This window comes from Manis pentadactyla, chromosome 8, assembly GCF_030020395.1.
Source record: "Manis pentadactyla isolate mManPen7 chromosome 8, mManPen7.hap1, whole genome shotgun sequence".
Lineage (NCBI taxonomy): Eukaryota > Metazoa > Chordata > Mammalia > Pholidota > Manidae > Manis > Manis pentadactyla.
Window position 1 is genome coordinate 93,394,153 of NC_080026.1, and position 14,368 is coordinate 93,408,520.

The 14,368-nt window shown below is 51.7% G+C and overlaps 1 protein-coding gene across 6 annotated transcripts in view; it reads left to right on the forward strand.

Annotated features, from left to right (window-relative positions):
• ADAMTS14 (ADAM metallopeptidase with thrombospondin type 1 motif 14) overlaps positions 1–13,808 on the forward strand; it is an 85,589-nt gene extending 71,781 nt beyond the window's left edge. For 4 of the 6 annotated variants that reach the window (XM_036928795.2, XM_036928797.2, XM_036928798.2 and 1 more), the window contains 4 exons: positions 284–491; positions 3,236–3,365; positions 3,459–3,569; positions 5,662–7,565. In XM_036928795.2, the coding sequence (XP_036784690.2) occupies positions 284–491; positions 3,236–3,365; positions 3,459–3,569; positions 5,662–6,155 (943 nt within the window). In that variant the 3' untranslated portion in view covers positions 6,156–7,565. Of the gene's footprint in view, positions 1–283; positions 492–3,235; positions 3,366–3,458; positions 3,570–5,661; positions 7,566–13,665 lie in introns of those variants that run through there. The other 2 variants (XM_057505951.1, XM_036928796.2) reach the window with 2 other exon arrangements.
• The last annotated feature ends 560 nt before the right edge of the window (positions 13,809–14,368 follow it).

Consider the following 14,368-nt stretch of genomic DNA (forward strand, 5'->3'; position numbering starts at 1 on the left):
GGCTTAGAGGGGTTAATAGCTTGTCCAAGGACATGCAGGGTGTCAGGATTTAAATGTGCATTATGCTGTTTTTCAGATGAGGAAACAGGAGGGAATGAACAACCGCCCTAGGGCCACACAGCCTGGTAGCTGCAGAGCTGGGCAGATAGTTGTCTTGGCCCCCAAGCATTCTGAAGCCCAAACCTACTCTTTGGCTCCTGGCAGTGGTTCAGGTGGTGGGACAGACCCTGGCAGGAAGTTTCCCGTAGTCCCATCTCCCCTCCACTTTCTGCTCTGTCTCCAGGTGGGTGACGGAGGAGTGGGGCACCTGCAGCCGGAGCTGTGGGAAGCTGGGCGTGCAGACTCGGGGGGTGCAGTGCCAGCTGCCCCTCTCCAACACTACCCACAAGGCCATGCCAGCGAAGGCCTGCCCTGGGGACCGGCCTGAGAGCCGGCGGCCCTGCCTCCGCGTGCCATGTCCGGCCCAGTGGCGGACTGGAGCCTGGTCCCAGGTGAGTTTTCCTCAGAGGGTGCGAGGGGCTGGGCCAAGGGGCACCTGCTCTGGGAAGTCAGGGAAGAGGCAGTTCTGGGTGGGGGAATTGCCAAGAGCTTTGGTGCTCCCTATAGGCAGAGTGTTTTTGGTTGAATTTCTGTCCCCACATCTAATCTAATTTTTCTCAAAACTAAGTCCAACGTCTCCCACATATGTTGGACCATGATTCTGGGCTAGGCCTTTATATTCATTCACTATCTTTTTTGACCTTCACTCAGAGCCAGGAGGCATGAGCCTGTTTGTGTTACAGATGAGTAAATTGAAGTACATTCTTATATTCAAGAAATATTTACTGAGTGCCAACTACATGTCAGGCACACTGTACTAGGAATGCCTGGAATCCGTTATCAACCAGACAGATCTGATACTTGTCCTCATGTTGCTGACAGTCCAGTGAGGGAGGTTTAGAGACAAGTAAACCAATAGCAAAAGTATTCATAGATTGCAGTTGGAGCTGTGTGGAAGTACATGGGACAGTGTATCAGGGAGGGCCTCCTGGAGGAGGCGACATTTGTGCTGAGACCTGAGGAATGAGCCACAGGTAGACCTTGAGGCAGGAGTGACCTTGTCCTGTTTCACAGACCAAAAGGACTGGAGCTTAGCTGGAGGGGCAGGGGCTACAGGAAGATGTTGGAGAAGTGTGCAGGGGTCAAATCCTTTATGAGGGGTTAGAAAGTATTCTAAGAGCAATGGGAAACTGTTGAAGGGTTTTAACATGGGTACTACAAACTCTAATTTCAAATTTAAAAGACCACTCTGGCAGTGCTATAGAAAGTTCATCGTTGGGAGGCCAGCGTAGAAGAAGGGCAACAGTAGGAAGGCTGTGGAGTAGTCCATGAGCTTGTGACTAGCCCCTGGGAATGGCCACAGAGAAGTTTTTTGATGTCTTGGATTCTTTAAAAATCTGTTTGATATAAACCTTGAAGACATTACGCTAAGTGAAATGCGCCAGACACAGAATAACAAATACTGTATGATTCTTCTTACATGAGCTACCCAGACCGGTCAGATTCACAGAGACCGGAAGTAGGATGGTGGCTGCCTGGGGCTGGGGAAGGGGGAATGGGCTGCTAGTGTTTAATGGGCACAGAGTTTCCATTTGGGAAGGAGACAAGGTTCTGAGGTGGAGGATGATGGTTGCACAACAGTGTGAATGTACTTCATGCCACTGAACTGTACACTCAAAAATGGTTAAAATGGTAGATTTTGTGATTTGTATATTTTACCACAATTTTTTATACCTCATTTGATCATGGAGAAAAGCACAACGGTACTTACTGTAGTAGCAAAATATCAGGAAATATCCTAAATGTCCAGATATAGGAGACTGGATGAAAAAAAAAAGGTCTATTCTTATAAAATACAGCAAGAATAATGAATAAGCTTGAACTGTACGTATCAATATAGATAAGCCTCAGAAAAAAAGGCAAGAAAAATGACTGAAGTGTGAAGAAAAAAGCACTTCCAAAGGGATACCATTTACTTAAAGTTTAAAAAGGCACAACACAGTGTTCGAACATATGCCAGGATGCTGATTTATTAAAGCTGGTGGTGGTATTTGAACAGACTCTCATGACCAACTTCCTCATACTTTTCTGTATGCTTGAAATGTTGTATAATAAAGAATATTTTTGAATATCCCCAAAATCCCCACACCACTCACACACATTTAATATTCACCATGTATAGCTTTGTTTTAATATAAAACAGAAAGCTTACTGGTCCACAAAGGACCCCTTTGTTAAAACTAATAGAGAGGGGACAGATGGTGGAAGAGAGTTGTACCCTCTAAGACAGACAAAGCACTTAAGAGCTATTGTTGTTCGTAACTGTTCATCCTGGGAGCATGAGCCATCTTTGTCCCGTGTTTCTCTGTGGCCTGTTACCCTTGCATGGGAAGTGGTGCCTGCAGATTCTTCCCCACCCCACTAGGAGAGGCTGTGGTTGGTCACATTGGGCAGCTTTGCTTTTCTGGGGACTCCCCCCTACCCCCCCACCACTGCCACCACCACCACTCATTAGCAGAGTGTGTGAGGTCCAGGGTTTGATGGTGGCAGCTCGTGCAAACTGTTAGCCGTCAGCTCCTTAGAACCATGCCTATTCTTCTGGGCAAAGAAAATATTTTTGAACATGCCTCTGCCAACCGACTTTGGGTAAATTGAGTCGCAAAGCCATTGAATATCAGAGCAAGAATGGTCCATGAGGACCCTGCCACCCAGTTCTATCAGTTTAGCAGCTGTCACAATCTGGGCCCCTCCATCCTGGTAACAAGATGTCATCAACTAGATTGGACCTGTCCCAGGTCCCTCAGGCTGGTGGATCACAACAGGGGAGTTTGCCAGGGCAATACACAACATCGTTAGGGACCCAGGCTCAGTCCGCAGTGGACACAGGCAGTTGTGCTGGCATGGGTATCCTCCTGAGCCAGGGTTAACTGTTTAGATGCTGGAAAGGTTCAGGGGATTGTAAGCCCAGGGGATGGCTGTTCGCCGCCTGGTGTAGGAGTATTTGACAATTGTGTGCTGTCCCGGTGAGGCTGTTTACAGCAGTTCCTGCATGTCCCTCTGGTCAAGTAGAAGCTCGGCTCCCACTTCTGCACCCTTTCTGTCCTGGACACTGGCTGGTCTTTAGAGCTCACTGCCCTCTTTCCCTGTCTCCCCACCCTCCCCTCCCCGGCCACCCTGGCCTGGCTTTCCCCGGCAGTGCTCAGCCACCTGTGGAGTGGGCATCCAGCAACGACAGGTGGTATGCAGGACCAATACCAACAGTCTCGGGCAGTGCGAGGGGGACAAGCCAGACGCTGTCCAGGTCTGCAGCCTGCCATCCTGTGGAGGTGAGCCAGATCTGATGGGGGCAGGCCTATGCCTGCTTGCATCTTGGCCCCTTGGAAATTCCAAATACTAGAGCTGCTTCTCCCTGCTCACAGGAAATCTCCAGAACTCCACAGTGATGGCTGACATCCGGGAACTGGTGACCCCAGAGAAGCAGTGGCTGCCACACTCTGGACCCCTACATCCCATGAATAAGATATCATCAAGTAAGTGTCTCTCTGGACGCCCCCCCACCAAAACCTTCCAGTGGTCACAGTGTCACAAGCACAGGCCATGCGGTAGAGCAGACCCAGCCTCCAGTCTGACCGGGTGACCTTAGCCTCCCTGAGCCTCAGATTCCTCAGCTGTGAGGTGGGCGTGCTGCTCATACTGGTCTGTGATCCTGTATCAGCTGTTCCAAAATGTTGAGAGCTGTGCTTTCCTAAATTTGGTGCACACTCATTCGGCAGCCAAGTCTGACCTGGACTAATGAGAGATGAGCTGTTCTTTTGCATAAACATTACCGTATTTGGTCACGAGGTGACGTCCCAGTCTCCACCTAGGATGTTATATAATCCTGAACATACCGAATATCACTTTTCTAACCTCAGAAGTTCTTAATCATGAATCATATCTGGTTTCAAGATTTTGGGATAAGCCATTGTAGGTCTGAGCTGCCTTCATAGGGCTGTTGAGGAAATGAAATGAAATAATGCATGCACTTCTGCCTAACCGTCAGCTAACAACAGCACAAGCAGCAGTAGTAATTTCTCTCTGCCTCCCGATCAGGAGCCTGTCAGTTCATTGTCCCATCTTCCCATCCATCCATCTACTAATAAATATTGACAGAGCACCTGCTATGTACCGCGCTCTATGTTCTATGCTCCCTCCCTAGGCTCCTTCACTCTCCCTCTTCACCTTCCTGAGGACCAGGGTCTGACAAACTGAGTAGCAGAAAGCTCACTGGTCCTAACTCCCCATTAAAGAACTGATTGGCTGTGTGGCCTTGTGCAAATACCTGAACCTCTCTGAGTTCAGTGACCACATCTGTAAACTAAAGGGGTCTCACTAGATGTCCTTAGAGGATCTTCTGGCCCCAACCTTGTTGCTGCTCTGCTCCTGTGCTACTTGAGGCTCCACAGGCCAAGTGTCTGGGTTTTCCTTCCCTTTCTTCCCTGGAACAAAGGGTGGTTCTCTGCTTCTGGTCCTAGAATTCTTGCGCCATCTAGAGGCCACTGGCTTTCCTTTTTTTCTTATCTCCCCCTTCGCCTAACCTTTCTGGCAAGAATTAGTTGAAAGCAAAGCTCCTGCCTTCACATTGTCTGGAGAGACCTGCCTGGAATTATCACGAAACACAAAAACATTTTTAGATGATATTTGAACCAAAGCAAACAAAACTAGTATAGTGAGCACCCTTCTAATGCCAGGAACTTTATCCATGTCATTCATAATTATTATGTTATTATTCAGTGGTAAATGTCAGCATTCTCCCGATTTTATGGGAGAAGAAACTGAGGGTTATAAAATTTAAGTGACTTGCCTGAGGCCTCATAGCTTTTAAGTGGTAGGGCCTCTTATAGGAACCTAGATCTGCTTGATTCCAGATTTATTGGTGGAAGGTTTAATGACCCAAATACAGGCTGACTGGCGGCAGGATGTCTAATCTGCTGCTTACAAGTGTGAATTACCTGGGCATTTGCCTGGCCTTGGACAGAGTGGATGAGACTCCTTTGGGTTGATTGGAGTTGGGGGTTGAGGGCTGCCACTTCCATCTAGAGCAGGGTTTCCAAGTTCTGCTGCAGATTAGAATCACCCAGGATCCAGGCCATACCCAGGCTGTCCAGTCTCCCTCAGGATTGGACAAACTAGAAATCTAGTTTGCAGCCAAGTGTGGCTGATGATGTAGGGCCATGGTTCTCAGATTTTTTCCACCTGTTGGAATCACCCTGAAGGTTTTGTTGCAACACAGAGCTGGTCCCTGCCCCCAGATTTTCGATTCAGTAGGTCTGGATGGGGCCCAGCAATTGGCAATTTCAGCAAATAGTGCTGATGCCCCATGCGTAGGGACCCCACTTGAAAACCACCGCTCTAGGGGATTTTAGCTCCTCTTCCACACAATAAGGGTTCCTACTCAGGCCAGTTTCTACTGTCAGGCCACCCTGTGGCCCCCTCTGGGAAAAAGGTCTCCTGTGAGTCCAGCCAGGGCAGGAGGTGGAAGGCCTGCAGTTGGTGGGCTAAGTGGGAGGTGAGGGCTTGTGTCCTTGTGTCACCCAGCTGATGGGCATCCCCCTGGCATTGGTCCTTGTGCTGTGTGTGCAGCAGAGCCCTGCGTGGGGGACAGGTCCATCTTCTGTCAGATGGAAGTGCTTGATCGCTACTGCTCCATCCCTGGCTACCACCAGCTATGCTGTGTGTCCTGTACCAAGAAGGCCTCAGGCCCTGCCATGAGCCCGGCTCCCAGCCTGGCCTCACCACCACCCTTCTCCACTCCTGGAAGCCCCTTACCAGGACCCAAGGCACCTCCAGATGCTGTGGAGCCTACTGTCGGGCCAATGGGATCAGACGACTATCAGCATGGCCAACCCACACAGCTCCCAGGACCTCTGGGCACAGGCTCCCCAACGACCCAGCACCACTTTACTCCCCAGAAACTGAGCCCAAGAGCATTCTGGGACACCTCCCCAAGCACCCCCCGGGGACTGCCTTGGGGCTGGACTGGGGCACCTCTGCCAGTCTCTGAAAATAAAGGGCAGCTCAGGGACGACCCAAAGCATCCAGGCACCAGCCTTCCCGCCACCTCCCCTGCAACATGAACCCTGCCTCACCTATCGCCGGTCTGGTTTACACTACGTGTTCTGCCTTGGAGACCCCCAGCTCAGAGGACACACAGTGGCGCAGGGGCAGGGGCAGGGGCAGGCACAGACTTCTTGTTAAATTATTTGCCTTCTTATTCTAGTTTGGGGCTGTGAGACTTTTCACCCCAGAAAGTGGGTATGCAAGAAAGAAAAAGATCAGGGAAAGCCCTAACCAGAGATACCTCACCAAGCAGCCCAGGCAGTGGAATCGAACCTCTCGGGCTCCTGTCTGTCTCCCCCACCGGGACCAAGGGCCAGCTAGCCACCCTCTCCCAGCTACCAGGCCTCACATTGGAACTGTCCAGCTGTCCTGCCCCCACAGCTTGTGGGGACCCCTGTGGAGACCCATCTATCTGGCCCCTCTGCCCAGAAAGGCAAAGAGAGGCCAGGGAAGGTGAGGGGGCATACTTGTAGGGCAGTCTGAGAGGAAGGGGGCTGGGGGGCTGAATGTGGTTCTGAGGCTCTGGGTGCAGGGTTGGAGGTAGGCCTCCCGACCTAGCCCAGCTCACCCAAGAAGTAGGGTCTGGACACTCTGAAACATGTGTCCTCAACATTCAGGGGTCTTCCAACTGGTGCTAGACACCTGGCTAGACCAGGAATGGCACCTTTGGTCATCACTCTGGGATGTGACTTTGTGGGACCCAGAGGAGACGTGAGTGTTCAATTTATGACCTGTCAGTCACTGCCCGCCGTCAAAGACCACTCCCGCTGGAGTCAGGGGTCTTCCTCCCCACCTGGCTCGCTTGGCCAGAGGTCTGTGGTGTGGGGCGGGGGAGGAGGTGGTCAGGTCCCAGGGCTGAGCACCAGAGTCCACTCATAGCCAGGCCCTGAGGAGGACAAGGGCCATCCAGGCCAGGTGCCCCAGGGCACGATGTGAGCCTCTGCCCCCTGCTAGTGTGGGGAGGAGAGATGCTAACCCACAGCGCTGCGGGGCCTCAGCTGCCCTCCATGTTACCTCCAAGGGCAGTTACCTTCCCTAAACCCTCTGACTCTCAGGTAGCCACCCAAGTTCAAGGATCTCTCCCCGGGGTTCCCACTGAGCATGTAAGAGGGTCTCCCAGACTCCTCGGAGATGACAGAGGTGCTTGCCAGTTCTTCCTTCCCCCGGGGCCAGGGGTGGTTCTGAGCCAGGCTAGAGGAGTGGGAACAGTGGGCCCGGGCTGAGGCCCTAGAGGGGGCTCCCCTGGTGCTCTCTCCGCCCACTGCCCACCCTCTCTCTGAGATGCTGGGGCACACACTGAATCATTCCTGTGAGACCTAGCTTGCCTGTGTTAAGTGATGTAAAGTCTTGTGCCTTTGAGATCCAGATCTCTACATTTTAATGTATTTATTAACATTGTCCTTTGTGTTTTGTTTTGGACCCCAAAATGTTGTGTTTTGTTTTTCTTTTTCTCTCTGTTTCAGACGTAGGGACAACAAAGCCAGAGCTCTGATGTGCTGGGCTGGGCGAGATGACTGGGAGCAGGGATAGACAGGACAGGCTGGAGCCACAAGAGGACTTGACCCTGAGCTTTCCTGCCTCAGCCCTACGTGCTCTGGGGCTCCTCTGAGCATCAGCGTGGGGTGGAGAGGCAGGAACAGGGCTGAGGGCTGGAGGGCTGGGGGTCCCACTTAGCTCCATCACTGAGTAGCTGTGCGGCCTTGGGAAGGTAGCCTCTTAGGCCACCCAGAATTTGGTCCAAATGGTGGAAGAGCCTAGGAGGTAGTTTGGGGTCTGCTTAGGGAAGAATGTTCTAAGTAGAGGAACTGTTCAAACATGCAAGGAGTGGCTTCCTTGTAGGGTAATGAATGCTCTTCCCTTGGTAAAGTCCAAGCAGGATGTGGGCATCAGCAGGAGGTGGGAGGAACGTGATGCCTCTTGCTGGGCAGGGAGGGTCAACATCAAGCCTGACTATGTGATTTAAAGCCAGGAGTCCACATCTCACCCCCGTCTGCGTCAGACATCACTGATCCATCTCTACACTCTTTCAGTGAGTGTATCACAGGCCCCTTCCTTATATCTGTGGGGCGCAGAGCAAGGACACAGGGGCCCCCTTCCAGGGACCTCACATGCCTCCTTGTGGAAAATCTAGCCCTCATGTCCAAGCACCATTTACATCCCTCTGCAAACAGCCTCCCCTTGGAAACTACCCTTCTAAACAGCTACGACTTGGGCCTAGGAGTACGCACATGGTGACCAGGTCACACTGTAGGGGGAATGACTTGGGGGAATGCCAGCCCAAGCCTTAGAATTATGCTTAGCACTGGTGAGGCAGGGAATTCTGTGGGCCAAGGTACCCAGAGTGTGGCCTGCAAAGGAGGATCATGGGCCCTGGGTGGGCACGTTCCCTTGGCATAGTGCAGTCCTTGTAGTGGTGAGTGCTGTGGCAAGTGGGGCCCTCAGAGCCCCAGCACCGGCTCTAACCGCCATCCTGGCACATTTCGTGGGGTAGGGATAACACATGGAAACGCGTGCCAGGACTCCCCCATCCTGTGCCCATGGCAGACACTGTCAACCCATCCACTGCACTCATCTCCCTAAGCCTGGATTCCCCCTAAGAGTCCTTCACATTAGTGTTCCAGGTAGTGACCACTGAGCAGTGCCATCGGTAGGACAAGAAACGCCGGTATTGGACTGGATGAGAAATTCTAAAGTTATGCCATTTGTAACCTCCATTCAATCAGCACTCAGGCCGAAGCTCAACATCTACAACCAAGACTGCAGTGTTGAGGAAGAAGGGCCCAGAACCAACCCTGAGGAACCCACACTGACCTCTGGGGTCCCACAGAGTCCTGTGGGGGGGCAAGACAGCTCTAGGGAGCCTTTGAGCTCTAAGATTTTGAGGGGCTCTGAGCTCCTCTGCTCATCTGAAAAACGGGAGTGAAGGCATTTGCCTTGCCTATTTATGCAAACACTACAAACAGTGTGACTGGAAAATGCAAGGGACAGTGATGATGGTGATTTGCAGGGGTGACACTGGTCACTGGGTTATTCCTGGAATGGGGGTTATAGGATCCAATCAGCTTGAGGGGGCCAGATAAGCTGTGAGCTGGGCCACAGGAATGCACCAAAGTCAGGGTTTGGGATCCTCAAAAACCCCCAGATCTCTGCCTATGGATCCTGCCCCGTTTCCTGTCTCCCTGTGGTCCCCCTGCCCCTTCAGGGACTGCTGGCCTGGACCATGGAAGCACACCCCATGCCCTGACCAAAAGTTACCCAAACCCTACTTAGGCTGTAGAAAGCTGTAAAAAAAATATCAGTCCTCGTCTAACAATAAGACAAAGCCTGATAGTCTACAATGTTATGCTTTTTTAGCCCATGAGAGGGCTGAAGTTGTAGGGCAAGCAGGTGAACCCAACTCCAAAGGGTGACAAGTCCCTCTGAGAAGAGAGAGGGCGCACGTGCTCTTCTACATTAGCCGGAGCATAGGAGCAGGGAGGAAGTGGACAAAGTATAAGCAGGTAAGAAAACACAACTGAAATTTTAACAAATTTTTAAGGTTAGTGTGACAATATGGAATCACAGGGAGCCCTGTGCACACGGGTAGTCTACACACGCATCAGCCCTTGTCCACAGGCCTCCGCTGGGTGTACACGAGAAAGATCTGGGGCCTGACAAGACAGAAGACCCACAGACCCCTGGGGCTCTGACCAAGTTTGAGAGTGCAAATTACCAAAGCCATACCCATGTACAGTGTGCATCAGGGACACAAAATACCTGTATACAGAAAACCATAAGTCTTTGCTGAGAGAAATGCAAGAATATCTAAATAAAGGGAGACTGTGTTTATGAGTCAGAAGACTTGGTATTCTTAAAATGTCAGTTCTCCCCAAGATGGTCTATAATGCAATTTCAAACAAAATTCCAGCAGACTGGTTTTGTTTTTTTTTTAAGAAATTGACAAACTCATTACAAAATTGTTTATGGAAATAGAAAGGATCCAGAATAGCCAGACCACTCTGTAAAAGGGAAAATTGAGATTCAAATTTACTGAAAAAGCCCATCACCTGATTTCAGACTTACTGCGAAGCTACAGCAATCAAGACGGTGTGGTATTAGTATATGAATAGAACAATGAAACAAAACAGAGAATCTAGAAATAGACCCACACAACTGTGGTCAGTTTTCAACAAGGTGACCAGGTAATTCAATTAGGACAGGATAGTCTTTTCAATAAATGATGCTGGAAAAATGGGAGCTTCATATGGACCAAAATAGACCTCATCTCTCATGCCATATACAAAAATTGACTCAGTCATAATGGATAATCAAAGGTAAGAGCTAAAACTATAAAACTTCTAGAAGAAAATGTTTTAAAAAAATCTTTGTGACTTAGGGTTAGGCAAGCACAAGCCATAAAAGATTGGGAAAATGGACTTGGTTAGCCCTAAAAACTCCTTTTCTTCAAAAGACAATGGTAAGAAAATGAAAAGACAAAACACAAACTGGGTGAAAATATTTTCACATCATAAATCTGAAATTGGACATGTATCCAAAATATATAGAGAACTCTCAAACTCTAAAAAAATGGGCTTGGACATTTTACCAAAGAAAGGGAGATGTTGGGAAGCAGGAGCTCAGGGGTGAGGACAGAGCTGGAGATGTAGGCGTGGGGTTATCAGCTTGTGAGAGATGACTGACAGCAGGAACCTGGAAGGATGGTTGCCAGGGAACGAGCTCTCACGGGGAAGGAGAGGGTCCAGGAAGGAGCCCTGCAGGCCTCTGACAGTTAACATTCAAGTCCAGGAGGAAGGCCACCAACAGGCCTAAGCAATGTGTTTACCCAGCACAGGACACTGCTGGCCAAGAGTTGACAGCTAGGGCCAGCTAGGCCTGCCAGAGCCTCACACGTATGTTATGGGTTGAACTGTGGCCTCCCATCTCTAACTCACCTGTGGGGGAGCACAGGTCATATACTGAAGCTCTAACCCTCAGTACTGCAGAATGCATCCTCATTTGGAAACAGCATCACGGTACATGTAATTAGTTAATGTAACTTCATGCTGGAGCAGGGTGGGCCCTTAGTCCAGTGTGTCTACTGCCCTTTCAAATGGGGAAATTTGGACACAGACAGCCACACAGGGAGAGGCCCCATGTACTTCTTTAAGCCTAACGATACCAAGGATTGCTAACAAGCCGGCAGGAGCTCAGGGAGGGGTCTGGCGCAGATTCTCAGTCCTCAGAAGGAACTCCCTCCACGGCCTCCTTGATCTCAGCTTCTCGCCTTCAGAGCTGGCAGATGGCACATTTCTGTTGTCAAAGTCACCCAATTTGTGGTCCTTTGTTACAGGAGCCCTGGGAAGCTAACAAACTGGCTAAGAAATTCAGAAAAAAAAGTAGCATGGCAATTATCCAGAAAATAGAGGCTGGGCCGTGAGCCGACTGTGTGACCTCAGGGCAGGTTGAGTCCCCTCTCTGGGCCTCTCCACCCCTGACACACTGGTGAGTGGTCATGAAGGAGCCATATGCTGAATGGAGAAAAGCCACCCAGAAGGCAGAGCGGCTGGATGGTGGGAAGTACAGAGAAAGAGGAAGGAGCTGGGAGCGGGAGCAGCAGATACCGGGAGCCAGGGCGAGGGTGGCCCTATGTGGTTTGCGATGCAGCAGGCGGGGAAGCACTGCAGGGTGGCCATGGCCGTGGCTGCCCCAAGGGGCAGTGCTCTGTGTGGCATAGGAGGAGGACTATGGCTCCAGGGAGGCGGGCATTTCTTAGGGTGGCAGGTGCTACCTCTGCTCTCAGTTGCCTGCCTGTCCAGGGACAGGGACGTGGCTGGCTCACCTCCTGTTGACAGAGCCCAGTTTTCTTCAGTCACCCCCTGTAGCCACCTGCCTACTGGGCACCACCCAACCTCCTGAGCCTTCATCTCCCAGTAGACACTAAGCTACAGCTGCCATGCTGGCCTCCATATACCCATCCTCCTAGCCTTTGCGTGGGCTGTTCCCTCAGCCTAGAATGCCTGTCTCCCAACTGGCACCTCTCAGAAGTAGCTCTGCCCTTCAAAGCCCAGCACCAGGGACAGGCTCTCGGATCACCCCTGCTGGCCCACCTTCCCAAAGACCACGCTCCGCGTGATGATTCCAGACTCCCCAACAGGTGACTCTAAGGGCCTTCCAGACAGGGTAGCCAAGAGAGGAGGGAAACCCCACATTGCTGCCTGGCCCTGGCACAGCACATGAGCTCTCTGGGCCCCACCTAAGCTCGGACCATTCACCATCACATCTATGTGCCAAGTCTGTGCTCCTAATGACCAGGGATGGAGGTGGTGGGGCACAGGGCCTTGGCAGGTAAAGGTAGTCTTTTGGCCTCTTTCCATCCTCACTGGTCTCTGCCCCTCACAGAACCACAGGGTGTCAGATCCAGAATGGCAGTAGAGAAGACAAAGTCCAGCCCCACAGGGAAACAGGTCCAGATTCCCACAGAGATTTAGCCATGGTCATTCCTCTCTCCCCTCTGCTATTTCTCCACCCTCCCAAGGGGACGGTGTTCATGTGGGCACTGTGCAGCAGACAGCAGGTCTGCAGCAGACTGAAGGGCCAGGGCAGTGCATATAGGGACACGTCCAGGCTGCTGAAGTCCAGAAACTTGGAGCGTGGTCATGGAGTAGACGTGGCTGCATCCACCAAGAAGGAGCTTATGGGGTGGCAGATGGAGTGGGTAAAGCATGAGACAAAATCTCACGGTGGGGGCTGAGAGGGTAGAGGGAGGGCACAGGTCAGTGAGAAGGGCTTTCAGCCTTGCGAGGATTCTGAGTAGGCAGCCCTCTGGGGCTGTTAAGGTCCCCAGCCCAGGGGGGGCAAATCCTTGGCAAAAGGAGTTGAGGGAATTGTTTTGCCCAACGGAGCAGTTGGATGGAGGCAGGTGCCTCTTAGGGAGGGGCCTTGACAATGCTCCTTGAGGGAAAGTACCAAGTCTCAGGTTCCCTGGTACTACGACTGCCAAAGGCTGGGAGCTACTGGTCGTGAGCGAGGGTAATATCTGGGGCTTTCTGCAGAGTTAATGGGGAGAGAGAGGTGGGGAGGAGGGGCACCCATGGTAGAATGCCAGGGGCTAACACCATAGCTCTTCCCTGGCACCTGCATGTCTCAGGCAAAATCTCCAGAGATCCCAAATGCTCATTAATATTAAACTCTTTGTAGCGATTTATACAGGATTCAAATTCTGCATCTGGGTTAACATGAGGGGCAGAGCAGGAGCCAGAGGCGGAAGGGCCCTGAGATTCTGTCTGCAGGAACCCCAGAAATCTGTGGACTACGGTAACTGGGAGAGTTCAAGGATGTCTCACCTGGAAAGCCATAGGCAGGAAGACAGAGGGTCATAGGTCCACATGAGACTGAACACCAGACAAGAGCTCTGGACCAGGGGCCTGGGATACTGTTTTCTACCACGTGTGCTAATACTGTACTTGGATCTGACACTGGCAGTTTGCCAGTTAGCAAGATGCTTTCACCAAATAATTTCATTCCCTGTGTTATCCTCCCACTTTACAGACGTGGGCACAGAGGCACTGAAAAGTAGAGGGACCTGCCCAAGGAAGGCAGCCCGAGGCGGAATGTCAACCCAAGTGCGGGATGAGCCCCAGAGTGTCTGGGCCCTGCCCCTCACAGCCAGTGAGTGAAGGACTTGCCAAGTTCCCTGGACCAGACAGGGGCAGGCAAGGGGCATTAGCCAGGTATGTGGCTGGGAGAGAGGCTGCCTCCCGCCTGCAGCTCCCTCTGGCACCCCAGGACGCTGTGCAGGCCCTTGAGCCCTTTGTGCTTAGAGCTCCTCTGGGCCACCATGAGCAGCAATCTGAGATGTCCTCCTGAGGGCGGGCCCAACACAGGGCCGCACCCAGTACCGCGCCACCCTAGGACACCCTGTGCTGCGGGGCTGGAGCAGGGGAGGCGGGGCGAAGTGGGATGTTGGGGGCAGCCTCACACCCAGGTTTGGGAGGGCTGGGGCTTCAAGGCACATGGGGAAAGGTGGTCCCTCCTGTTGCCCCTGAAGGAGCCTTCCACCAGTTTGTGGGGTACCAAATCTCCTGCTTTCCTGTACCACTGCCCTTATCTCAGATGGCTCTGCAGAAAAAAAAAGTTCTGTAATTCCAATTTATGAAAATCCTTACCCTGTTCTAAATGTGACTAGGGGAGCTCATTAAAGAAAGCTCCAGAGGCTTTGATAAACAACCACCACCAACAGAAAAATAGATCA